The following is a 26485-nucleotide window of genomic DNA, read 5'->3' on the forward strand; positions in this document are numbered from 1 at the left end:
TATTTTTAGTTGGCTGAAGAGGGGCATGTTACCCCCGAGACGTGTATTTTAAACGCGTATCAACTGAACTAAAATAAAGATGATAAAAGTGTTCGAATTTATTACACTAGTGTTTCAGAATCAAAATTTAAGAGATTGGCAACACGGAAAGTTAACAAAAATTTAACACGAGATTGGCAACAGTGAAATTTTCCCGACGGAAGAAATTGCGTATTATATTTTGAACTCTGCTACGAAATAAGATAAATTTATCAAATAATAAATTTTTCGATAAAAAAAATTCTCACGGCAGACAATTATTTATTTTTATCTATAAATAATAGTCTTAAATAGCGACTGTAAATACGCAACACGGAATCGGCATTGAAGTTAAGTTTCATAAATCGAGTTATTGGCTGCGCGAAGGCAGCTCGACACACTTACTGGAAAATTAGGAGAAAATGTGATTTTATTTCAAAAATGGCGACATTAGACCGATTACGTTTCGATAATTTAGCAATTAGAGAATTGCCCATCGATCCCGTGGAGGAAAATTACGTCAGGAATGTTCGTAATGCTTGTTTTTCACGTGTCGAACCGACACCCGTGGAAAATCCCGTCACCGTTGCTTATTCTATTGGAGCATTTCAATTGTTAGATTTGCCGGAAAGTGAACTCCGACGTGATGATTTTTCTCAGTATTTTTCGGGAAATAAATTGTTGAAAGGTTCGGAACCCGCCGCTCATTGTTACTGCGGTCATCAGTTCGGGTACTTTTCCGGTCAGCTCGGAGACGGTGCGGCCATGTATGTGATTTGTGATTCTTAGTCTTAATTAGAGGGCGATTTCCTAGTAAAGCTGCTTTAATTAAGCAATTTCGGCTTTCCCGAGAAGCAGTTCTATGCTTTGACGTTATTGTTTCGCTCTTTGTGTATGTTGTCTTTGTAACGAATAAAAATGTTCGGTCGGAAACCGTGCGGAATTGTCGCCGACTCTGTAAAGTATCGGAGACGGTTCGTCCAGAAAATTTGATATTGCAAAAAATGCAATTACCTATATGGCGAACAAAGATAGAATGTGTGCATTCGTCGTTACTAATAAATCTGAAGACGTTTAGAAGATTACGTGGAAAACTGCATTTCTAATTTTTCCGATAACCGGTTTAAAATAAATATTCGTATGTCGCGATCTTCGTTTGAGATATGATATGTAATACGCTTATAATTTATGGTGGCAGCCGTCTTAACTTCTGTCTTTAGTTATTGTAAACCTTCCTGCATTGGTGCTGCGGTGGCTAACTTAAAGCAAAAATAGCTTAACTGTCTTTTAACAAAGCAGCTTTAAGCGGCTTTACTAGAAAATGTACCCATAATTTTATGTTGAGATAATATGGCTAATATAAGATTATGGGGTTCTTTTCTGTTAATGGGATGTCAGTTGTAACTTTAGTCTGATGTGTGATACTGTTGTCCATATCAATTGCTAAGACTATTGCATTTTAATTATTTAGCCCACTTGACTGTTTGTAGAGTACTTGATGTTATATAGTTTTAGGAGGTGCCGATTGCTTGCACAGAAGCACATGACTGCATGTGAAGCATGTAGAGTAGGCAGTATACTGATACGTGTTAAAAACTGACCTTTGGAAGTGAATATCTCGCAAAGGGTCGACAATTCTGGGGGTAGTGTGAAACCCTTCCTTTAGAGCTTGAATCTTAACTGTTGCTGTACACATAGACTGGCATCCAATTAACAGAAAAGTACTGATTATGACAAGGTGTTTTCTTTGCTAGATTTGTGGACCATTTCTATGAGCAAAAGTCAAAAGAATTATGGGTGTGAAAACAATTTGATATGTTGCATGGTGAAGCTGCAAGAAATTGTTTTTAGTGATTTTTCCCCACTTTTGAAGGGAGCCCACCAGTGGCCAAATGAATAAGACTACTGAACACTGGTGGTTGGTATGCACAAATCTGAAATCAATGTTCTGACTGCATGGACTTTTCTGGGTTTTCTTCACCTGACACCTAAATACAGATCAGTTTGTCGTAGAAAGTTGTCCTGGGTGGCAGATTACTCATGCATTGCAGTGCCTTATCCCATGCATCCACTTTCAAAGGAAATTGTACCATTACTACTACTACACCATTTTTTAATTTCATTCTTATGTAAATCAAAATGTTACTAGAAATGATAAAATTTGTAACTGGTGATATTAAAATTATATTATCCAGCAACGGCTTTGGTTAGTGGATAGCTTTACATGTATCAGGTGTAGTAAAGATGTCTGATTACTTAAAATTATATTATTGGAGATAATCAGCAGCACATGAATTTTCCAATGAAAAATTTTTCAATTACTTTACTGTTTACCATATTTTTTGTTTAGTACTTCCAAACTTTGTTGCACTATTACTGCAATGATTGACTTAACACAAACACTGTCTTTTAATAAATTCACTTTAAGCAGTTTTACCAGGCAATGTATCCTATCATGCTGAGTGATTTGTGAAAACTGACAAAAATTAAAAACAACATTGGAACAGTATTCTGAAATGTTTAAAATTGGTGGTTTTTTTTTTCCACAAGTATGACTAAATATTTGTATAACACCTCAAACTCACTAGTATCCGGTGACAGATTTAAAGTTTTAACAAACATCTTTCAGATTCTTTCTGAGCCCTGCTTCAGGCTTTTGATAATCTACAAATGGAACATGTATAGAGGAATCTTGGTTGAATTCAAATTTAAATTTTTATGTTACCAATGAATCTCTGGAGTCAAATGCACATTGTTACGTAACAAGACAGGTTTGTTATGTTGACTGGATAGCGCCTTATTCATAGTGATGCTTTGTACATTGCTTGCCATGTGTGCAATATTTGTTTTTCCTCCTTATAGTTGATACATATTCCCCTCTTGTCAGCTTTAAAAATTTCCAGGGCTTCTATATCTTCAATATCTTTACTGTGCCTAGCCATACAAATCAACCTTGCTTGATGTAACATAGCTGTAATGTCATTAACAGAAGTGTATGTGGACAAGGCAATGAAGAGTTTTACATTATCAATATCATATTTGTGTTATACATTGTTTCATAGACCTATTAGTAATATAGTGATTTAAATTTCAATTTGACCAAGGTTCTTCCATACGTATTCCTTTCATAGATTGCCAAAAACATGAAGCGGGGCTCAGATAGAGCCTGAAAACATTTGTTAATGCTTTAAATCTGTTACTGGATCGTAGTGAGATTTTGAGAGGTGTTATACATTACCACTAACTGTAAGTCCAGATGGAAGATGAACGAACTAAATATTTGTGTGACATGAGGTGTATTACCATATTGCCAACATATTTGTTGACATATTACTATATTGTTAGGATATATGAATAATATTACACCGCAGCAAACTAAACTGTTTACTAAACAAGTTTCAAATGCAGTACTTTCAGGCAACCAAGCTCATCATTATCATCATCTGACAATGGACTTGGCTGTCCAAAAGTACTTGAAAGGAATTTATTAAGGTGAACCCTACTAAAACAGATTATTATTTATTATATTTTTTAAAGAGCTTGGAAGTGTTTTACTTTAATATGGAATTATAGCTCACATTTAATTTATTTGATTGACCAAATTTATAAAACAATCTATAGAAATATATAATAAGTTTTTATATAACTAATTTTAGAACTGAATAAAACTGTGTTTATAATTTAATTTATAAATATTGATTGATCTAGGTTGTTTTTTATTATATGTATATTTCTAGGTATTTAGGAGAAGTAATCAATAGTAAAGGAGAACGATGGGAGATTCAATTAAAAGGTGCAGGTAAAACTCCTTATTCACGACAAGCTGATGGTAGGAAGGTTTTAAGATCAAGTATAAGGGAATTTTTGTGCAGTGAGGTACTACCTCTATGAAATCTGTAAAGTGTTTAATGGAATAATAATTCAACACCAAAAAACAAAATATGACAACTGTTAAAGAACAGAAGTTAAAACACCACTTCACATTGATAAATTATAAATAATCGTAGGAAATACAGAATCTTAAACAGAAGTAGTAAGATTATAGCAATAAAATTTCCTTTTAGAAAGGAATTTTATATTTGTTTAATAATGAAAATTGATTAAAAGTTTGCAAATTTAAACTACAATTTTACTGAATTGGTTATTTATAGTTAGATTATTCAGAATTGAAGAATGTTTAATATGTTTTGGTGCTGAACTGTTATTTCATGTATAAAAGATGAAAAATTTGAGTTTAATAATTTTGATTAACTTGAAAACTACTCATTTCAGGCTATGCATTATTTAGGAATTCCAACAACAAGAGCTGGTTCTTGTGTAACATCTGACACTAAAGTTATAAGAGACATATTCTATGATGGTCATCCAGTTTTAGAAAGATGTACAATAGTTTCAAGAATTGCTCCTACATTTCTCAGGTAATAAATACGTTAATATGATATAAAAATTAATATATTTAATTTAAACTATAATAAACAATAATAATGTTTTTAATTTTAAGGTTTGGTTCTTTTGAAATCTTTAAAACAATTGATGAATTCACTGGACGAGTAGGTCCCAGTGTTGGAAGAACAGATATTCTCGTGAAAATGCTAGAATATACAATCAAAACATTTTTTCCAGAGGTTGGCTATATTCAAGTTAATTTTAAATATAAAACTAATGAATAATAATTTAGTTTTTATTGTATTACGTAGGCTGTCGTCAATTTTCAGACATTTGACATTCAGACATCTCTCTTTTGTACATAATACTTTGATAGAACTCAAATCACTTCATACAAAAATCATATAAAGAAAATAAAGAGAATGCAACTGATTTTTGGAGTTGTAAAGAGTTTAATTGAACAAAATTCATACAAATACTTTTGACAGTGTATTAATGTTGTCTTCAGGCAAGAAAGTTCTGACATAGAACACAAGTGGTTTCAAATCCTTTGTATTCTATGTACATTGTTATGTAACAAAACAGGTTCGTTAGTTGACTGGATATCCCTTCAATAATGTATTGATGTCACCCTCAGGTGACATCAACACATTACATCTGTATGAATTTTGTTCAATTAAACTCTTTATAATGTCAAAAGACAGTTGCATTTTTGTTATTTTCAATACTTTGATACCCTCAAATTGCTTTCTTGTAGCAAAATTTGAATTTTTGTACATTTCCAACTAACAAACATTTTGAACTTTGGATAAAAAGATTTAATTAAAATATATGTCAAAGATTATCAGAATTGCTTTAATAATTTATGCATTTTTTGTAAATATTTTGTAATAATAATTTCAGATTCATCATAATTTTGATTCTCCAGTTGAAAAATATCAAGCATTCTTTAAAGAAGTTGTTTTAAAGACTGCAAGATTAGTTGCTGAATGGCAATGTGTTGGATTTTGTCATGGGTAAATATATTATTTTAGATAACTGTCATATTCGTGGAATTCAAAATAATTAAATTAAATTGCATATTGATGTTTTAATATCATATATATATATAAGAAAAATAGACATCATAGCAGTCATTGAAATTGTATGAATTAGAAAATCCCGTAAATTTGTGTTTAATTTTTTAATTTAAAGTATCAATTTGCAGAAGATCTGCAAGAAACCATAAAAGATAGCATCATCCATGACATAAAGATGAGAATTCTTTTCATTGACAAAGTCTACTGCATTAATGTTTCTGGTGATTGTATCATTCATTGATATAAAATTCATGTATATAATTACATAAGAAAAAGAAAAATGGAATGTTTTCAACAGTTAGTACTGTGAGAAAAGTCCACAATTGCTACTTTGAATGCTGAAGGTTTATCTTCTTGTGAAATAGTGAAGAAAATATATTGTCTATAATGTCATCAATCAACAATATTGCATGTATTACAAAGGAGATGTGAACTTGATAACATTCAAAGAAAAGTTGGATAAGGAAGTAAAGGTAAATAAGTCTTGTCAGAATAGAATGCTGAAGCATTTCTGCCTGCAAGAAGTTGCTATTAGTTCTTCTGAACTGAAAGTAAAGTGGGAAAAAGCAGACAGGTGTGAAAGTAAGTGCACAAACCGTTTTATGTCCATGTGACATGGGTTTAAAAGCCCAGAATCCACATAAGAAACCATTACTAATGAGTAAAATTGATTAAAATGCATGGACAGTGGCTTATCTGGGCTAAACAGTATGCAGACTGGAACATTGACATATTGGATTTCAGATGAATCCAAATTTAACCTGCATGGATTTGAGAGAAATCCCTACGTTAGCAAGGAAAAAATGAAATTGTTTGGTGCAGATAGTAGTTTCCTATGAATCTAATGGTATGGGGGTTGTATATTCAGTAACAGTGTCAGCAGACTATAAGTTATAAATAGGAATGTGAATAAAAGATAAGTCACAGAACTGATTATTGGCATTACAGAAAATATGTTTAATTCATGAGTACTTTTGACAGTATAAACTATCTTCTTCAGGCAAAATGATAGAACACTTTCAAATTGTTTCTTGGGCATGAGCATAGAACATAAATTACTGATATATAATTACAAATTACAAAATAAGTATGATATACAATGAATAACACTAATAAAATTAACAGAATTGATAACAAATACATTGGACTGCCATTGATGTTGCAATAAAACATACAATGTGACTTATGATTTTTGGTTAAATAGTGCTACCCACAGCTCTGGTATATCAAGTGTGGGAGAGTTGCACAATAACATTCATGTAATGTAAAGGGATTCCCATATGAACAGTGTTCTCCTGTTCCCACAGCATTTTAGGACCAAAATTTATTATTAAAGAAGATTGAAGATACACTCTATCACTATTTTGGCTAGTTCTGTTGTACACTTGCACTGTACCTACATCATGATGCTATGCAAGATGAGGAGCATTCTGGCTCCTATATGTAATAGTTTTGAACCAGTTAGTGGATTTTGTAGGGGTTATAGAGTAAACTCCATATTTTTCAAAAAGTGTAACCTTGTCTTTATCATTGCAAAGGATCCTATGGGCTGGGGAGATAGTGCCAGTATATAACCAGATATTTTAAAATCTTGGCAAATATGTAAGGAGAGGACACAGATACAGAATGGTTTATGATACAACCAATTCCTTACAATATAAGGTGGATTACAGAAATAATGTGTTTTTGAGCTGGTTGACTAGATGGCTGAACTTATCAAGAGAAGATCTAGCACTGCAAACTGCCAATTTAACCAGGTAAAGCTCATTCATACGTAATTAGTTGGAGGGACATAAGAAAGCCCTCCATCCAACCTCACCCTTTGTCATTACAAACTGTGATCATAGCTTAAATATGCTGTTTTCTGCATATGCTTAATATTTGTTGATATATATCATAGTGATACAAGTCTTCTGTAGCTGCCACTATATTTCTATATAAGACCAGGTTTAATTAAGTTTAATAATCAATCAGGTTATCAGACTTGTTAGTCTAATTGTATGCTATATAAATTGATTAATAAATAATTTAGTAGTAGAAATAGATAGATAGTTGCTTTATCTGCTTTAACTTTTAGCTATAATTTTTTAATTGAAGAATATATATAAATATATATTTGCATTATTTGTTTTCATTAGCTATACTCTTGATCTATTTTCAGTGTATTAAATACAGATAACATGAGCATTATTGGGTTAACTATTGATTATGGTCCTTATGGTTTTCTGGACAGATTTAATCCTGATCATATCTGCAATGCATCAGGTAGTAAATCATTGTAATTATCTATAATTAAATAGTTTTTATTTAAATTTTCTATTTAATTTATAACTTTGAATTAGATGATGGAGGAAGATACACTTTTATAAAGCAGCCGGAAATATGTTTGTGGAATTTACATAAATTAGCTGAAGCTATCCAAAATGCAGTTCCATTAGCTGATACTCTTCCTTTATTAGAATTATATCAACCAGAATTTGAGAAATGTTATCTTGGAAAAATGAGAAAGAAGGTAATAAGTTTAAAATTTTTGTTATTTTGTTATAATAGGTGAAACTGTGCATTGTAATATTCAATAAACAAAAGCTGCTTGTATCTTTTCATCAAGCAAGAGCAGCGATTCTGTCAATTAAGAGATTTCCTTCTACAGAGGTTCAACCTCTCTCTGAAATTGCATGTGTAAATCTTAGAACTAGCTACCTATTTGTCATTTTTCACCTTTGACATCATTCAGAGCCAGGGCATTTTCATGGGAAGCTCCCTTTCCAGAACACTGTAAACTGGTGCTTAGGTCATTGGAGTCTAACACCTTACCCAAGTACAATTATAACATCTGCTTGTAGACCAGAAAAACTGCTTCATTATGGTCACTAAAATTAATATGAAATTTTTCTGACTCATAGCTTGGGCCATTTTCAATGTACAGTACTGTACATGTAAATCAGTTTACATGCAGATGAAATTTTGTATTAAATAATAATAAATTTTTTGTTTACTTAACTACTTGATCTTTCAGTTTTAACATTTTTAATTTTAGAGAATAATGTAAAAATTATTTGTCATATCATTTTTCATATAATTAAGTTTAACAAATGAGCTGTAGATTTTGAAATTGGGGCAAGTCCATTTTATGTTATTGCTGGATATTTAATGGTTTGCGTTGGAATGAATTTAAAAATATTCATAAGCAGTAATAGACTTATTTTATATTTTTTTGGTCTTAATATGCAATAATGGTTATATGTGTTAGGTGAAAAAAATCTTGGTTTGGTATGCGCCAATGGATTTGCCTCACTTTCAAAAGCAATGATTTGTTGAAAATGTTAATTTTCTTTGAATGGAATGTAATTATAACAACAAAAAATTGAATATTTTATTTATTTGCTTATTTATTTTATTTCAACATTTCATACTTTCAAAAAGCTACAATAAAACAAAAAATAAATTTAATTTTATAGGAAAAGTGGATAAAACAAGAAAAAATATTCAGTAATAAGTTGCCTGTATATAATTATATTTCTTAGTTTAGATGGTGCAGATTTTTAAAGTATTTATGATAAATGGGTGGTACAGTACATAGGGTAATAAATCCATTATATATCTTTATATTTTTCTTTAGAATGGACTTGCCCCACTTTCAAAATCAATACGCAATAAATATCGTTGATAGTATAAATTACTAGTAACAAATTTATACTGATATTATAAGATATTTATTGTGAATTGATAAAATCATAAATTTTATGTTAATTTGTAATAAGAATTAGCTTTAACTATTTTTTCACGAAATGGACTTGCCTCACTTTCAAAATCAATGGCTCAAATATTGACTTATACTTATATCACAAATTTTCCTTATTACATAAATATTATTATTACATATTTGTTATTAAATGGTAATTAATAAAATAATTTATTTATTTACAGTTTGGACTGATGAAAATTGAAAAGGAAGATAAGTAAGCATTTTTAGTTTTAATTCAATATGATTTTTAAAAGCAATTTTTCTTACAGTATATATGTGACTACATTAACCCCTCATTGTATCAGTACTATATACATACGTTACTGTAAAAGCCTGTATATTGGTAAATCCTAGGTTTTACTTGTAAATCTTTGGATTTACCAACATGAGTTGGTAAATGTAAGGATTTTTATAAAGTGAGATGATTTTTCGGGCTTTTACCATTAGAATTTGGTACATGCTGGGTTTTACTAAAGACGGCAGTGGCGTGCCGTCATTGGAAGCGATGGAAGCGCCGATTCCACCTTCTAATGACCTTCCCTTGTATTTTATAAAATATAAATTTTCATATTTTAACGTACTTTGAATTAATTAAAATTAATATTTTATTATAACTGCATTATGTATCTTTTACAAATTTCTATACTACATGTGAAAAAAAACGATAACATTGCTATTGTATATTCGAATAATTCGGTGGCGGAAGGAATGTCGAAACCGGGTCAGTCTCCAATCAGCCAGATTATATAGGCATTAGCACATGCGGTTTACAGTGCACCAACCTCACCCGGTTTAGCTGGTAGAAGCGACACACTTGTAAAGAGTACAGCTTTATATCCCGGAGCGGTTGTGGGCTGTTAGCCACCTGCCTGTCAACTTCCAAGCAGCCAGATTATAGGCATTGGCGCATGCGCTTTACAGAACACCAACGTCACCCGGTTTAGCTGGTGGATGCTTCACACATAAAGCTTCTAATTTTATATCCCGGACCGGTTGTGGGCTGTTTAGCCGCCTGCCTGCTAGATATTCGGCCGCCCTAGCCCGATTACGTGAATCACGAGTAGACTAGATCAACGGCGGGCAACCCCGGCCCGCGGGCCAGCTACGGCTCGCGAAAAGTTTCTATCCGGCCCGCGAGATCTTTAATAGATTATTAAATTGGAAAAATAACTAATTAATAGTTAATTTTCCAATTCTTTGTAATTTTCGAAAACGATAAGAGAAATAAATGTAGTATAAACTTTTTATTTATTTATTTCATATTTGCAGACTAAAAAAATTACGAGTCACAAAAAGGCGTCAATTAACTACTACGGCCCGCGGAAAAACGTAAAATTTATTCTGGCCCGTGTTATAAAAAAGGTTGCCCACCCTAGACTAGATTTATAACTTAACCCAACCGATAGGAGTTTACTGGCATGTTTTTATGATAGTTCTGTATAGTTGACAGGAGTTTAAAAAAATCCATTAAAATATTTGATATATTTATTCTGTATTTAGTCTGCTCTCCCATCTTATATTACTTACGGGTTTCAATGTTAAACCGGTGATATTACGATTATAGTATGTCCCATCTGTAAGGGAATGCAGAAAAAACGTGTACAATTCTTGTATAATGTTAAAAAATTAACTGTTACTTTGGCATCATCATTTACAACCAAATTTAATGAATGAGACGTACAATGGTACAAAAAAAGCTCTAGAATTTATTTTCCTTAAATGTACGATCTAAGTATCGGTTGTCATAAAAATTTGTCTTTCCAATGTTTTCCCAAGATTACAGATATTCAAGTACAAAGTAACTGGTTTTGACTTATTTCTACTAAGAAGTAGTTAAATAATTAAGAGATTAGGGAATGGGGACATAAATAAAACCCTACTGAAAGAGCCAGAATTTTACTTAAACAAAAGCTTAACCGAACCAGTCACTTGCTCAGTACAGTGGGAAACTGATTTCCGTGTACACCTGGTACTAAAACGAATTGCAGTAGTTAGAAAACAAATGACTATTAAGTTTAACATATTTACATCTATGGTGAGGAACGTTTAAAATTTACAACGGCCCCGTCGCGTCCTTTGAGATATACTAGTGACGCGACAAAAGAGGCATTTGACATTGACCGATATCGGCACCCTCGGGATTTGGCACGGACACACCTACCTGGACCGTCTCTGATTCCATCATTAGCCACTCGTAGGGAGCTACAGTATTTCACTAAGTGGATTGTTTTAAGATTTAAAAAGTAAAGAACATTTTGTTATTTTTATGTACGTTTCTTCCCAAAGTTATATTTAATTATAAGTTTCTTTAAAAGTATATTCGTACAATTGAAGAATTTTTTGTACTAGGTATGTATTACGTATGGTTTTGTACTAGGTATGTACTAGGTATGTATTCGTCACACATTTTGTTTTACCAAGTAAGTTTTTCTGATAATTTTAATATTAGCCCTTATATCGTGGCTAGTGATTCAAAAATTTATTTTAAAAAAGTTTTGGCTCAAGACCATATAATGAAAAAGAAAACATTATTAAAAGAGAAAGACCAATGCCTAAATTAAATATAAATACGTCGAACAAAAAATTTCGACATTTTGACGATAAAATTTATGACGAATGACGATTCTTTCGTAAAATTGAAGCAATTTGGAAATCAAAGAGGAATAGAATTTAACATTGGTAGACAATATAAAATAAATATTGAAAATTATAAGATAATTACAATTAATAGATATATCTAAATTAATAGATGTTATATGTTTTTTCTCAAAGCGAGAATTGGCATTTAGAGGGCGTAGGAAATTTATTGAATCTAATAACGGAGGTAATTATATTGAACTTTTTTATTTATTAAGTACGTCGGATAATCTATTAAATATACATTTAAAGAAGTATACGGTTTTTACTGGCTTATCGAACAAACGAATACGAACGGGCCCTGACGCGCAATTAATTGATTGCCCCTGAAAGTCGGCTTCTTACAGAAACACAGCTTCCCTATCATCAAATGTCACGGCACGCCACTGAAAGACGGTTAGTAAATGTTGATTTTGGAAATAAAACTATGAGTATTTTAATAATAATTTATTGTAATTATTATAAACAGTCAACTTACTAAGTTCCCTTCTGACTCATTTTCAACAATGCTTTCTTCCTTGTCCTGTTTGATTGCATTTTCGACGTCATTATTTTGTTCCATATTGTCATGCGAAACAACTTCTCTAAATCTTCTTCAGATCTTGTAACTCTAATCATATCACTAGGGATTGCTGAAGTTGCAAGGCCCATTTTCATTCCACAACCAAACATTGCTTTGTAGGAGGAACATTTGATTCCCTCGTGATATGCTCTATTTTTCATCGCTTGGATGAATCTTAAACCCTCTGACCATTTTGATAACTGATTGGTTTCCATCCACATGCTCAACATATTTTCCATATCTTGATTAGCGTGCTCCACTAATCCTTGACTTTGGCTATGTCTTGCCTTTCCGTGTATGATTTTTACATCTGCCACATGGAGCATTAACTCTCAATAACTTGGTTAGAGAATTTGCGACCATTATCGAAGGAAGGATGCTCAGCACTCCGAAAGTTGTGAAAATATCCAAAAGATGGTACGCAACTTCTACGGCACGTTTAGTTTGAAGCGCACAAAGGATCACAAATTTGGTAAGATGGTCTTGGTAAACTAAAATGAATTTATAATTTCCATCTGGGGTAGTTTCTATATCTATTAGATCAACCTGACAGCATGAGTTCATTTCACTCTGAAGTATAGATGTGACAACAATGCCCTTTTTCAAAGTCTTCTGTTTCTTTTGGCAAGGTTGACATAGCTTAAAATATGTCATAGTAGCCTCAACTGTTACATTTTTGTACTTGTGGTTACATTCTTTTAGCAGCCATGTCCTTCCACCGTGGCCAACGACAACATGCATTTCTTCAACAAAATGTCATAACACTTTATACGCCTGAAATGAACAGCTAGTTTCTTTTTCATGTTCTTTGCAGCTTTTACTTTCTCCAAATACTTTGCATATTTGTCCCTATTGAGATAAAAGTTATTGTCTTTCTTGCTTGCCACGAGCTCATCCATTATTTCAAAAAATTTCCATTTCACACTCATCTTTATTCATAAATAACTTTTAGACAGCAAAATCTCAAACAGGATTAGAATTAACGTGTGCGTTCTAATGTGTCAAATGATGGAATGCGGTGAGTGAAGGTGGCGGTGCGGGTAGCGGGGACTATTTTTTCAACATTTACCATGTCTCTGAGATAAAACCTAAGATATACTGAGTGAATGCTGGTAAAAGTTCAAAATTAACAATGATTGCAGAACATTTCAGACTTTTACCACAAAGTTGGTAAATCTTAGGTTTTAGCAGAAGATCTTAGGATTTACCATAGTTCAAGCATTTACAGTAACATATATACTAGTTCTTCTCACCCAGATGTGAATGACAGAATTTTAACAGTTTTATCAAAAATGCAAGAAAATACAAAAAAGTTTGACAAAAATCATGAAAAATTAGGCAAAAATCTCAAAAATTTAAGTCTCTAAAACAGCCCTTATTTATATGCCAAAAACATAAATTTTATCAATAAATTTTCAGGAAAAAGTGATAAAAATTATTCCATTTAAGACTTCAATTTTGGGGGTTTGTTATTTCACTAAATAAATGAAGATGCCAAGAGTTTCTCATTTTCACAAGATATTATACAAATCAATGTTGAAATAAAGAAAAAGCTGAAAGGTTCTACTGAAAGTTATACAAAATGATAAAGATGATTGCAATAGATATCTTTGGAGAAGAATAAAACAAAATATGTCATGAGGATTCTATCTCAGTATGTCCAGTTATCAACAATTGAGGGAAGATATTATCTACAAATAAGTTTATGACATTCTAGCTAATAATGAAATTACTATACTTTTATAGTTTCTATTGATAAATTTATCTGCAAGTTTTCTGTGCAATAGCGTATCACACTAATCAGTTTTATCTATAAGATTCATTATAAAATCTTCAGATATTTTTTGATATTTCATAATAGTTTTCCAATCCACATAGTCTCTTAATCTTTCAATGGTTGCTCTGATAGTTCTTGATATCTATATATACAACCACTTCTATAATAAATGGCTCATCAAATTGCTGATATTTCTTTTCAATCAACTAATTTCTAAACTACATAATTAATTTTGAAGGTAATGTTTAATATTGCAAAACACTCGACCAATTAATTTTATCAGCATGATGATAGGCTACCTTGTTTATCTTCACTTCATGTTTTTTACTCTGAAGTAGATTCATTGTTCTGTATTGCTCCTTTTATTAAACAGTCTTTACAATCATCAAATGATATTCTATTCTAACAACATATTTCTTAACTCCTTTGACTGTCTTTTCAACTTTACCCTCAACTTCCAATATTAAATTCATCCCATACACTCTATAAGGCTGTATTCCTCATCTGATATGTCAGTTTCATTCCTTTTACTGTAAAATTCCCACTTTGGTGGTATGGATTCAGCCAGGTTCACATTTCATCATAGGTGGTGAAGTCAGTGTCAAAAATATCCTTCCAAAATAATTTTTGGGATTCTTTGATCCATCTGGATTCAATCCTAGGTCCCTCAGAGCAGTAGGCTGCCACCTTGGCTGACCTTGACTATCTGGCCATCCATCATATAGTGCTTATAAAAAGTTTATTTTTTTAAATAAATAACTATTTTAACTTTTAAGATTGTAATGATTAAAATTAAATAATTTTCATTTTAATATAGGGAATTGATTGATTCATTTCATAAAGCAATGGCTGAAACTGGTGCTGATTTTACAAATTCATTTAGAAATTTAAGTAAAGTTACATTACCAGGATTACCAGATTATGAAGCTAATCTTTCAAATTTAAAGGAAATGCTACTAGAGCAGTGTTGTTCATTAGAAGAATTAATTGAAATGAATCAGTCTGGTATGGATTCTAGGTAAGAATTATTATTAATCATTATTATTATTATTATTATTATTATTATATTTACAAGTGGTATGATTTTGAGTTAGCCATGTAATCTTCTGTTACCCTTGGATACTAAAATTTTAGTATTATCAATATAAATAAAGGTAAAAGTTTATTTTATCGACACCAACTTTTCCTGAAAATTGTTACACATCAACACACAAAATAAAATGTTTATGAACAAATTAGTAATTATTACTATGTAGTTTGAAAAATTCAAACTTAGTCCTGCATATAATAAAATAGGCCTACTGTGTACAAAATTTTTGCACATTATTTTATGAAAGAGTTAATAATTAATACATAATTTGAAATATTTTAATTAATAAATCATACGAATAATTTAAATTGCTTAATGTATAATTTGCCACACAACACTGAACTGATAAATTAACATAAACATTTCTTTAATACCAGACAATGTGTCATATTGTATCAGGCTATATTATGGTTATATTTAATAATTAGATATTGAGTAATTTTGCCAACTTAATTGCCTACCTCTAGGCATAATTACTCAATGTCTAATTATTAAACGTAGCCATAATATAGCCTGATACAATTCTGCAGATAATTTGGTATTAATCAAGAATTGGGTTATTCAATGTCTATATAAAAACTTTTTAGATTAAAAGAATACTTTAAGAATGTAGCACCATTACGTATGTTTATACAATTATAAACTTGATGTAATATGTTGATTAATGGATATAAAATGTTATCACAGAAAATACTTCATTGGGGATGAAGTATTTTCTGTGATAACATAATTATCAGGTTACCATAACCATGGCGTTTAGCAATACAAGTTACTGTGTTAATCTCTTGTGGAGTGTTGAGTTTTGAGCACAATGAAACAGTCAACACTAAGAACAAAGAAAACATTTAATTATACAAAACTTAGGTATACAGCCAGCAAGGGAGCATTGGTGATATTCACAATACATATAACTAGTGGTGTCCAGTCCAACTTCTCGCCTTTGTAGAGATAATGTTTTAGAAATTTCAAACCTGGTCTATCCTTTCCTTTCTTACTTGGTCTCTCCTCCTCAAACAGATCCTTTCTTCACCTCTCACACAGGAAAAAGATATCCCATGCTCCTTTACATCCCCTATATATACATCACCTGTAGCGCCCCCTTGTGTTACATTTAAATGCACAATTTAGAAAAACAAAAATATAGAGAAATATTATAACAACCACAATTATTTACACAGACAGCACATTAATAATAAACATACTAAAATTATTATTATTCATAAGAGAAACATCACATGTAAACATTCACAAAATAAATACATCATGGTGGTTACTGCCACACTCTGTTTCAAGCACGTACGATGTCGATGAGTGGGTGTAAGCTCTTTTGACTAAGGTGTTAAATGCTGCTACTTTATAATGCATTGGGTCACAGAACTCTATGGAAATGTGCAGTTGTTCTGAAAGAGCTTTTCTGTATACTTCTGTGATGATCGTCATTCCTTTAACTATGATATTGACATCAAGAAAATGAACTTGGGTGTCACTCACTTGTTCCGGGCCCAAAGTTAAGCCGCAACAGTTGTTATTAAATGAGTCAATAAATGCCGACACGTCACGCTTACACTTCCACAAGATGAGTATATTGTCCATGTACCTCTTATACAAAAGTATATTGTGGAGGTGGTCAGGAAGGACTTTATCCTCTAGGAGTTTAATCACCAGTTCGCATAAATCGCCCGAGACCGGGCTCCCCATTGGTACACCTCTTCCTTGTTCATAAACTGTGCTTTTGAACTGAAAGAAAGAGTTATAGCACAATAAATATGCCAACTCTAAAATTTGATGGTGGTGGTTAGCATAATCCACTATTTTGAACAATAGATCTCTTATGGCACAAAATGCTGGTGGCAGAAGAACCGACAGGTACAAGGATTTAAAATCTAAAAAATTTCTTTTGTCCAGTTTTTTTTCCTCTTTTTTTTCTGAAGAAGAACCATTGGTTCAAAAATGTTAGTGAAAGCTGTATAGTTGAGTTACGCACTGTTTTTAGTTTGTTGTGGATGTAAGTCTTATTTATCGCAGTGTGCTTTTGATGTGTTATTTTATCTAAACCATAACTTAGTAATCAAGACTGACTCATCTCTACTGAATGTAAGTAGGCAGCATTGTGACTGGTGACTGTGAATAAGCAACACTCTCTGCCATCTCTTTCTACCATAAATCTACTGTAGGATTGGGAACTCATCACCCAAATGTACACCAGGCACTACAGCCAATACTGCCTCATGATGGCTATGTTCAGCAGAGTCAACAGTTGTAACTGTGTAAAGGTGTTTCAATCCATAGCAGTTACATAGCAATATGGATCTGCTGAATGATGAGTGATGTATGCATTGGAACAGGAAGTAGTTTCTGCTTTCATGTGTACAAATTTGTGTTTATTTAAGTTAAAGATGGATTTTTCTTAAATTTGTATTAGACCTCCTTTTTTTTTAGTGGTTCAGGAACACTTACTAGCATATTAATGCTGCAAATGAATACCGTTATATTGGTATATAATGTCTTTATTCTCTTGCTTGGCCATAGCCATCGTTGAACAGTTGCAGCAGCAAAAGGTAGTGTAAATGAAATACACTACTAAATGTGATGGCAAAACACCAAACATGTTCTGAAACAGTGCTCCTGAAGAGGGCATTCAACAGATCCAGAATTTTTGAGTCTGCAGAATGCAGCCAGAGACACGTACTTCTTGCACTCATGTCTGTGCATACCTAATTTTTTTCAAACTTTGAATTTAGATATTGAATGTTCTAATTTTATTTTTAGAACACAAGATCTCTCTGTTTTTCAAAATTTTCCAATTAATGTCTACAGGATTAGCCAATATCATACTCCATTTTATTGTAATATTTTTATGGGAATGCTATATTTTTCTACCACAGATTTTTCTAGGATTGCTTTATTTTTCCCCTAAACCTCATTTGCACAATCAGACATAAGTTATTCTCTACACTCCTGCTGATAATGGTTTAGGATTTCTGTCCTTTAAACAAAATAAATTCTTGTTGTGTTTCGTCTACTTATTTTATATTTTTACTGTATTTTATGGGACTCAATGTTTGTTAAGAAGAAAGGCTCAAAACTTTCTTGTCATATAAAAAGATGTGATCTCTCACAGGCTAACGAATTTTCCAACCAGCCTTTAGTAGGTTACAGCTAACTAACCTCTATGTAGTCCCAACTCTTGAATGAAACTGTTGTTGTTTAATTAAACTTATTAGATTATCATTGTTTACTACAGCTAAGCAGTTTTTGGGATCGAGTGCCAAAGATGCAGGACAACTTAATACACTAAATATATTTTTTTCTTAATATTCCGTGCTGCGATGGATGTGTCTTATATCACATTAAATACAGTATTATAACACTACTATCGTATGGATTATAAGTTTGTTATTTTTTGGGCTGAAATTTTAAAAAATTATCAACTTATAAATTTCCACTGGTGTCCATTTCTGTCTGTATGCCTGTCTGTCCTTCCTCAGTCTCAAAAACAGTGTTAGATAGATGAAAGTCAAGACCATATGTGAAAAGCTTAGGGGCAGGAGGTCTCAATTAACTATACACAAACTTTTGGTTCAGACTGGAAATCACATAATTTGAATTTTAAATTCTTCCCAAAATAGAATTACGTAGATAACCGGCATGACTCTGTTGTTATCAAGAAAGATATGATTTATGGGGGCAAGAAACTACTAATTTGAGATCAAGAGTATATATTTTAAATTAAATAAATAAAAATTTGATTAAAAGTTGCAGCTCACCATTTTCATATTAAAATATATTTATTGTAACATTATTTTAAATATATTTAAATATTAAAAAGCTAATATTTTCTGATCTTTGATTTATAAAATGCAATAAATAATAATAAAAATAATCTTTTAAGGCAGTTTCAAATGTTTTTGCTATTAATGCAAATGAATCCGGAATTGTTAGAACAATTAGGAAAAGGCCCAGTAGCAATAGAGAGGGTCATGCAAAAAATGGAGTATGCTGAAAAATTAAAGGTAATAAAATTCAATTTTTTAATACTATTTTCGATAAATTTACATTTGCTACAAGATATTTTTTCCGATGAATTTGATATATTGTTATCTTATACCGTATAATGCCTCTTAAGAAATTAAACCAGGACTTTAAAATATGCATAAAACAGCATGAAATATAAAATATATATAATTTTATTATTAATAAATATAAACATTTAAATCTTATTTAGAAATTGAAACCAGAAGAAAAAGTAACTAACGATGATGAAATATGGTCTGGTTGGGTAGAGAAATACAATAAAAGATTACATCAAGAAATAAAGGACATTAAAGATGTAAAAGAATTGGAACAATTGCAAAAAGAAAGAATGGAAATAATGAATAGTAGTAATCCAAGGTAAATATATTTTATATTTTCATATTAATTTATTGACTTTATTCACTTAGTTGTGAATGAATATGAATGGATTTTTAATTTGAAAAATTTAATAGTTAAATTAATTATACATACGTTTTGAAACAGGACAGACAAAAAGTTGGTAAAGACTGAATAATAATTAAAATGTATAAAATCAGTGTTTTCTAATGTGGACAATAGCACTCTCAGTGTTCATTAGGGGACTTCTGATGCAACAACTTTGAGGAACTGAGATTCAAGTCTAGATTTGGATTCTCAAGAATTTTTCTAAATGATCTAGCCTACTTGGACAATGTTTTCCACTAATGGTTGGCCCATTACTGGCCTAGCTATAAATATAAAGAGTTTGTGATAAAAGCCCTCTTAGTATTCATAAGGTAAAAGAAAAAATTTTTACGAATTTGCATCAGCAAGATAAACTCCATTCACACTGCTTATGTTCTAATGAACATTGTAAATATCAAATCACAGATTAATTTGAAGACATGAATATTAAAACCACAGATTAGCTAGCCCAGAAACCATACAGTCTTATTCAGAACTATTGGGCTATATTGGATTGTTGTGTATTTGAAATAAAAGATTGTTATGAAGATAAAATCGGAAGATAAATTCAAATCAATGACCAAATTAGTCGTTGATTTGAAGGATAAATGTTGGAAAATTTAGGACACATACAAGAAAAAATGAAGAGTATTTTGCAGATGCTAAAAGTCATAATACAAATCAATCAGCATTCATTATTGATTTTCCAGTAAATAATGATTTTAGATTACTGAATGTTCAAATTTTAATGGTAGATTAATGTACATAATTCAATTTTATATTAAAAAATTATTTTTAATATATTAATTTATATTTAATCAATTGGTCTTTTTAGCAATTAAACATGGATTATTGAAAATCCAAATTTCAATAATTCATTCTTTATTATATCATTGTCTACATTGGACTCTGTATATTAATAGGACTTATTATACTGGTGTTGTTTCCATTTTAGAAAATAGAGGAAGTAAATTCCATTTAACCAACGTAGACAATATAAGGACATAGAGGCAAAAGAATTAATATCTCAATAATTCATGTTTAATTTAATTGCTTAATTCCAAAGAATAGAATTTTCTCTATACCTTATCCGTTTTAACTATTGATTAGATTTTTATAAATTTTTTAGAGAACAAAGTAGATTTATGTATTTTAATATATGTTTTTAGGTTTATCTTAAGGAATTATATTGCTGAAAATGCAATAAGACAGGCTAAAAATGGTGATTTTGAAGAAGTAAATAGAGTTTTAAAATTTCTTGAAAATCCATTTAGTGATACAGCTGTTTATGAAACGTTTCAACATACAGATTGTCTGGATAAGACAAATGATAATGATTATGGTAATGCTTATTAATTATTTTCCTTTTTTTAATATTTGTGATGTAATCTATAAAAGGTACCTTAAGCTGAAAAATTTGATTTTCAATTTTTGAATTCATCTTATTCTTTGAATGTTTCACATACTTTTGCTCTACAGCAAAATTTTCAACTTAATGTACTTTCTTTTAGATTATGTCACATGTAATTTAAATATACACTCGTCAACAAAAATGTTATGCATCAAGAAGGATGTATTGGAATTAAATAAAATTGTAATTTATTAGTGTAATTGTAATAACAATGATAATAAGTGATTTCAATATTATAGCAAGGGACAATTTTCTGTAGAATAACAGTACAGTTTAAAGAAATTTTTAGTACCTTATAGAATAACCTCTTGCCTGGATACATAAGGTAATGTAGTGAAGTCAGAGGCATATAGTCATTGTATGTCACCTGTGTACAGTACAATTTTCCCAGAGCTGTTGTAACTGCTACTACAGATTTTCCATACATTTTGCAACTTAACTCTATCAGCTGAGTTTAATATCTTTGCATCATAGAAGTATGCCTGGCATTCAAAGACCTTCAAATAATAAGTACACTAATGATAGTGAATTCAATGAGTCTATAAGCTTTTTTATAGGATGGGCAATGATTTTAAGTCACTCAGGTAGCATTACCTGGCATGCGGTTGGACTACCGGTATCCCTTGATTAATGCAGTTAATTAATTCCTTGATGCTACTACATATATCAAAATTGCATTAATCAAATACAGAGGTACCTTGGTACTCAACTAAACAATCCCCACCCTCTAGAACAAATTTTTGGTTAATACTATTTTTATTTTAATAAACAAAAATAGCAAATTCATTAACACCTTATTTACTGAGAACATATCTATGTTAAATAAAGACAGCTGTTAAAGCCATGTTAATTGAAATTTTTGTCACATATAAAAAGGTATTGCCACAGTTACTTTCGGGCACTAATCAAATCCTGCATTAAGTGGCCCATCAGTGTCCAAGCAGTCTTCGTTTTCTGAACACTGGGAGTTCGGTTGTGAGTTCGTGCCTTGCTTGGATGGGCTGGCCAAGTGGAATTTTCCAGGTTTTCTCCACATCTATAATGCCTAAAGAGGGGTCAGTTTCCCTTAAAAATACATTCCCTAGGCAGATCGCCCAAGTGTCGTGTTGCCATAATTTAACAAACCACAAATCCTGCATTAAGCAAAACTGCATTAAACAAGGGATACCCGTATAACTATAATTACCTGTCTGAAACATAGCTGTATGCCAAGTTTTTCAGTAAGTAAAAAATTTTATCTGGGTGTGTAACGTTTTTGTCAGTTAGTGTAAAATTTATTTGTAGATATGAATACCTATTAAATTTTATTTATCTAAATTTTTATTTAAAAAAAAAAAAATATTTGAAGTGAAAGCAATGCTATACAACTGAAGAAGTCAAATGCATTTATTTTTCAATTAAATGTTTTAAAAAACATTTTATATCTCATAATCAGATTGAACACTTAAACTATTTGAAATATAGAACATTGGAATAAGTTTCAAGATCTAGTAACAGATTTGAACATAGATCTTGTTTTGCTTTAGAACTTTGTTTTAAAAAAATAAAATAAAATATTCTAAATCTAACAAATTAATGTTAACTTCTAAATTCACTAGTAATGTAATAAAACATTATCTAAATACAGTTCTTTGAGGTACACAGTCTTTTAAAACTTAATAAAAATAATGTAAAAGACAAAAATTACTACAAGATAACTCTTATCTTAAAAACCGATGGCGTCGGATAAAATCATTCATTTTATTATTTGCACTGTATATATCAGTACACGGAAAGTTTATTTCCATTCTTTTCCGACGTTCGGAGACTAAAAATTCTAAAGTATTCTAATCTGCTTTTTTTAAAAACCAATCCAAATAAAATCAGAAGATAAAAAGGTTGTAAGACAAACAGGTAATCTATGAGAGAGAAAAAAATTTTTTATTATTATCCATATTACCCCAAATGCATTTCGCCTTCCACGGCCTCTTCAGTAGGGCTTTTTTCTTTCACAAATAAACATAGATACAAGTTATCCAACACTAGAGACATCATTATCCATAAAAGTTTTGATCATTGTTTACAAAAAACTGATCCAAGTGATTTTTGACATTGTCATTTCAAGTAAATGTCTTACAGTTAAAAAAAATTTGTATAGACCGGAACAAGTAACAATCGGCATGTGACCGATCTGGCGTATATGGTTGGTGTGATAACACATCTCATCTAAGCTATAACAGTTTCTGACGAGTTACCAAATTTGTGTGAAGTTTGACATTATCATGGTAAAACACTACACTTTGTCTGTTGATCAATTCTGGCCTTTTCTGTTTGATGATATTACTCAATTTGTTTACGCGATGGCAGTACACTTTCGAATCAATTGTTAAATTGTCTGGTAAAAGCTCAAAAACAAATTTCTTTAAAATCCAACCATAGAGAGCATCTGTCGTTAATAACATGTGGAACCCATATATAGAGCTTTGAAACGAAACCAGTTCATTTTAAGTAATAATAAATGGTTTAATTTAACAGATTTAATGTCTTAGTGATTTCACGTGTTGTTATATGGCGGATTGCTTCAATCGGTACCTTTATTTTGTTTTCATTGGCTTCAAATGGCCATCCAGAATGTGGTGTATCTCTGATATTAAAATTGCCAGAACACAATTTTGTAAACCAGTTTTGGCACTGTCTTTCTCTCAACACATCTTCTCCAAACATGTACCAGAATTTTTTTTTGTTTGAACAGCATTTTGGTTTTTTGGTTATAAAAATGCAAAATATGCCAAAAATGATGCTTTCAATTTTCCAAATTTGATGGGACACCAAAAAAAACAATTGTACAGAATCAAACAAAATTTTTCACAAGTAAGCCTTAAAATGTCAGCTGTGGAAGTATATAATGAAAATGTGGTTTAAAATAAAATTGGCTGGTGAAAATACATCTAATTCCTCTAGTAATAAAAAAACGAAATTACTTTCCGAACAACCCAATATATATTAAACTAAATTATAATTGAATAGATGACAAATAATTCTTATTTAGTGGTTTTAAAATATTATTAAAATATTTTTTTTAAGATTTTCCTCAGATCATAAAAAAACTATAGCTAAATACAGAATCAGATAATAAAAAGGCTATAGCAAAAATATATGAAATGAAATGAATGAAATTTTAGGAATGTTAATCATAGGAAAGCAAACTAGGATAGCTATTTACATTGTTGCAGCCATGACAGTGTAAATAGCTATCCCAGTTTGCTTTCCTATAGTTCATCTGATGAGACATCATTTTGCATGTGTGTTTTGTCAGAAAATAATAGAACTACACTGAAATACCTATATTTCACAATTGGATGATGTGATGTTTATAGAGTTGTGCTCTTATGCTTTGAAAATATCAGTCTGATGATGATGTGTAGCCAAAATACACAAGCATACTTGGTAAAGTTGCAAGTATATGTAATACCAGTAAATATAAAATTATAAAATATGTGAATATGCTTAAAATTTTAAGTAAAGATCATACTTTTGCTTTATTATTAATTAAATTATTATAATTTATGAAAATAATTAAGTAATAATTTTGACGATAACTTGTCAATATTAAAATTTAATCTTCTTGTATTTTTAGCAACATCATCACATGTTGAAGAACTTCAGAAATCACTGGATTTTTATGATTGTAAACCACCAGAGTGGGCAAGAAGTCTTAGAGTCACTTGATCATCATAAAATCCTATGCACTGTAAGCATATTTATAAATATTTTTATGATTGTGTATAGTGTTGGATTGAATATTTGGCATTATTCAGTAATTAGGTATATTCAGCCTTATTACGAATTCAGTATTTAGGCTGAATATTTCTTATGAGTTGAACTATTCAGCTGAATAGTGATTAGTTTGGGGAGTGAAAGAGAGAGAGAAAAGAAAGAAAAAAAAAAAAAAGATAAAACATAAAATAGAATAAAAATAACATTTAACATCTCAAATATTTAAAAATATTATTCATTTTATCCCCAAAACAAATATAATTTTAATTAGTATCTTGAGCAAATATTAATTATTAAAAATCACAATTCAAGAGTGATAAAATCTTATGAAGAAACATTAATGCTTCTGCATTCATAGAAAATAAATGATTATGTTGGTTGTTATAAATACTTCAGCTTCATTGAATCTAAGTTTATTAAATACACTGCTTTTTGGATTTACCAAAAAATGACTAATCTCAATGGCACGATTTAATTTATTACTTTTCATTATATAAATAATAATTTTTAAAAACAAAATCTTATGCAGTATAACCTCCGAATAATAGACACCATTGGGACTGAGAAGTGTGTCCTCTACTTGGAGGTGCATGTCAGCAGCCATATTGTATTTTAACCTGGTTATTATAAAGTGAAGAATATGATGAATTACAAAAGCATCAAGTTTGTGTTAGGAATGTGAAAATACCAAAGTACATTATACTTATATAATGGAATAGTGTACATGTATATATAATTTTAATTCCATTATAACTTATTTTATAATTGTAATTACTGTGTGTGTGTTCTATTAGTAACTTTAAAAATGATACAATGTAGGATATTTATAACAGATATTCAGTAACATATATAAATATACACTTTGTATCTGTTATACATTTATAAATATGTATGAAATTTGTTATATATACATATATATATAAATTACATTTAGATTTTTCTGAATTACTATGTATTTAATTTATTGTCATCTTATTTTCAGATAAGCATAGCTTAGAATGTAAAAATCACTAGTAGTAGATGCCCTGTATTAATAATACAACATGAAGATATTGGTTTCAATTCTGATGAAAGACCAAATATTGGAGGTAACGGGCACTAAAAAAGTTATTTTTTTAACGACAAATGCAATGTAAAATTGTTTTGTTAAATATAATAAATATATTTCTTCTGTTATTGTTATAATAAATTTATTAATATGATGTTATGAAGTAAAAAATATAAATAAAAGTTAAAATATTAAATGCATGTAGTGTAAATTTATTCTGATAATATAATGTATCATATAAACCAGATGTATCAAGGAACAAATAACACTATTTTGTTGTTACATTAAAAGCAAGTAATTTTTTAAAAGTTATCTTTACCAGTTTTTTAATAAGAGAGCATTTAAAAATTTATATTTTTTTTGTACAAAATAAAAAATATAGTGACGAAATATTGTTTCCTCTTGCATAGATGCATTTTTTAATATTTTTTACTGATTACTTCTTGTATATGGAATATTGCTGACTCAATTTGCAAGATTACTATTAGAAATAACTGATTTATTTTATGATTTAACTT

General features: G+C 30.4%; 1 protein-coding gene across 1 annotated transcript; it reads left to right on the top strand.

The window, feature by feature from the left end:
* The first annotated feature begins 196 nt into the window (after positions 1–196).
* Positions 197–26357, top strand: LOC136986753 (protein adenylyltransferase SelO-1, mitochondrial-like). The gene is made up of 14 exons (XM_067284361.1): positions 197–785; positions 3756–3894; positions 4291–4436; positions 4520–4643; positions 5308–5420; positions 7645–7748; positions 7826–7995; positions 9411–9442; positions 15022–15222; positions 19187–19307; positions 19520–19686; positions 20922–21094; positions 24780–24893; positions 25902–26357. The coding sequence occupies exons 1-13, from the start codon at positions 460–462 to the stop codon at positions 24869–24871; spliced, it is 1908 nt and encodes a 635-aa protein (XP_067140462.1). The 5' UTR covers positions 197–459; the 3' UTR covers positions 24872–24893; positions 25902–26357.
* The last annotated feature ends 128 nt before the right edge of the window (positions 26358–26485 follow it).

The sequence above is a fragment of the Centruroides vittatus genome, unplaced genomic scaffold, assembly GCF_030686945.1.
Source record: "Centruroides vittatus isolate TY-2023 unplaced genomic scaffold, ASM3068694v2 contig_1215, whole genome shotgun sequence".
In the NCBI taxonomy this organism is placed as follows: domain Eukaryota; kingdom Metazoa; phylum Arthropoda; class Arachnida; order Scorpiones; family Buthidae; genus Centruroides; species Centruroides vittatus.

Excerpts from the sequence above, each read along its gene's own strand:
- LOC136986753 (XM_067284361.1), top strand. The coding sequence starts at position 460 with ATGGCGACATTAGACCGATTACGTTTCGATAATTTAGCAATTAGAGAA. Across the intron at positions 786-3,755 it reads CTCGGAGACGGTGCGGCCAT|GTATTTAGGAGAAGTAATCA; the intron begins GTATGTGATTTG and ends GTATATTTCTAG. Across the intron at positions 4,644-5,307 it reads TCAAAACATTTTTTCCAGAG|ATTCATCATAATTTTGATTC; the intron begins GTTGGCTATATT and ends TAATAATTTCAG.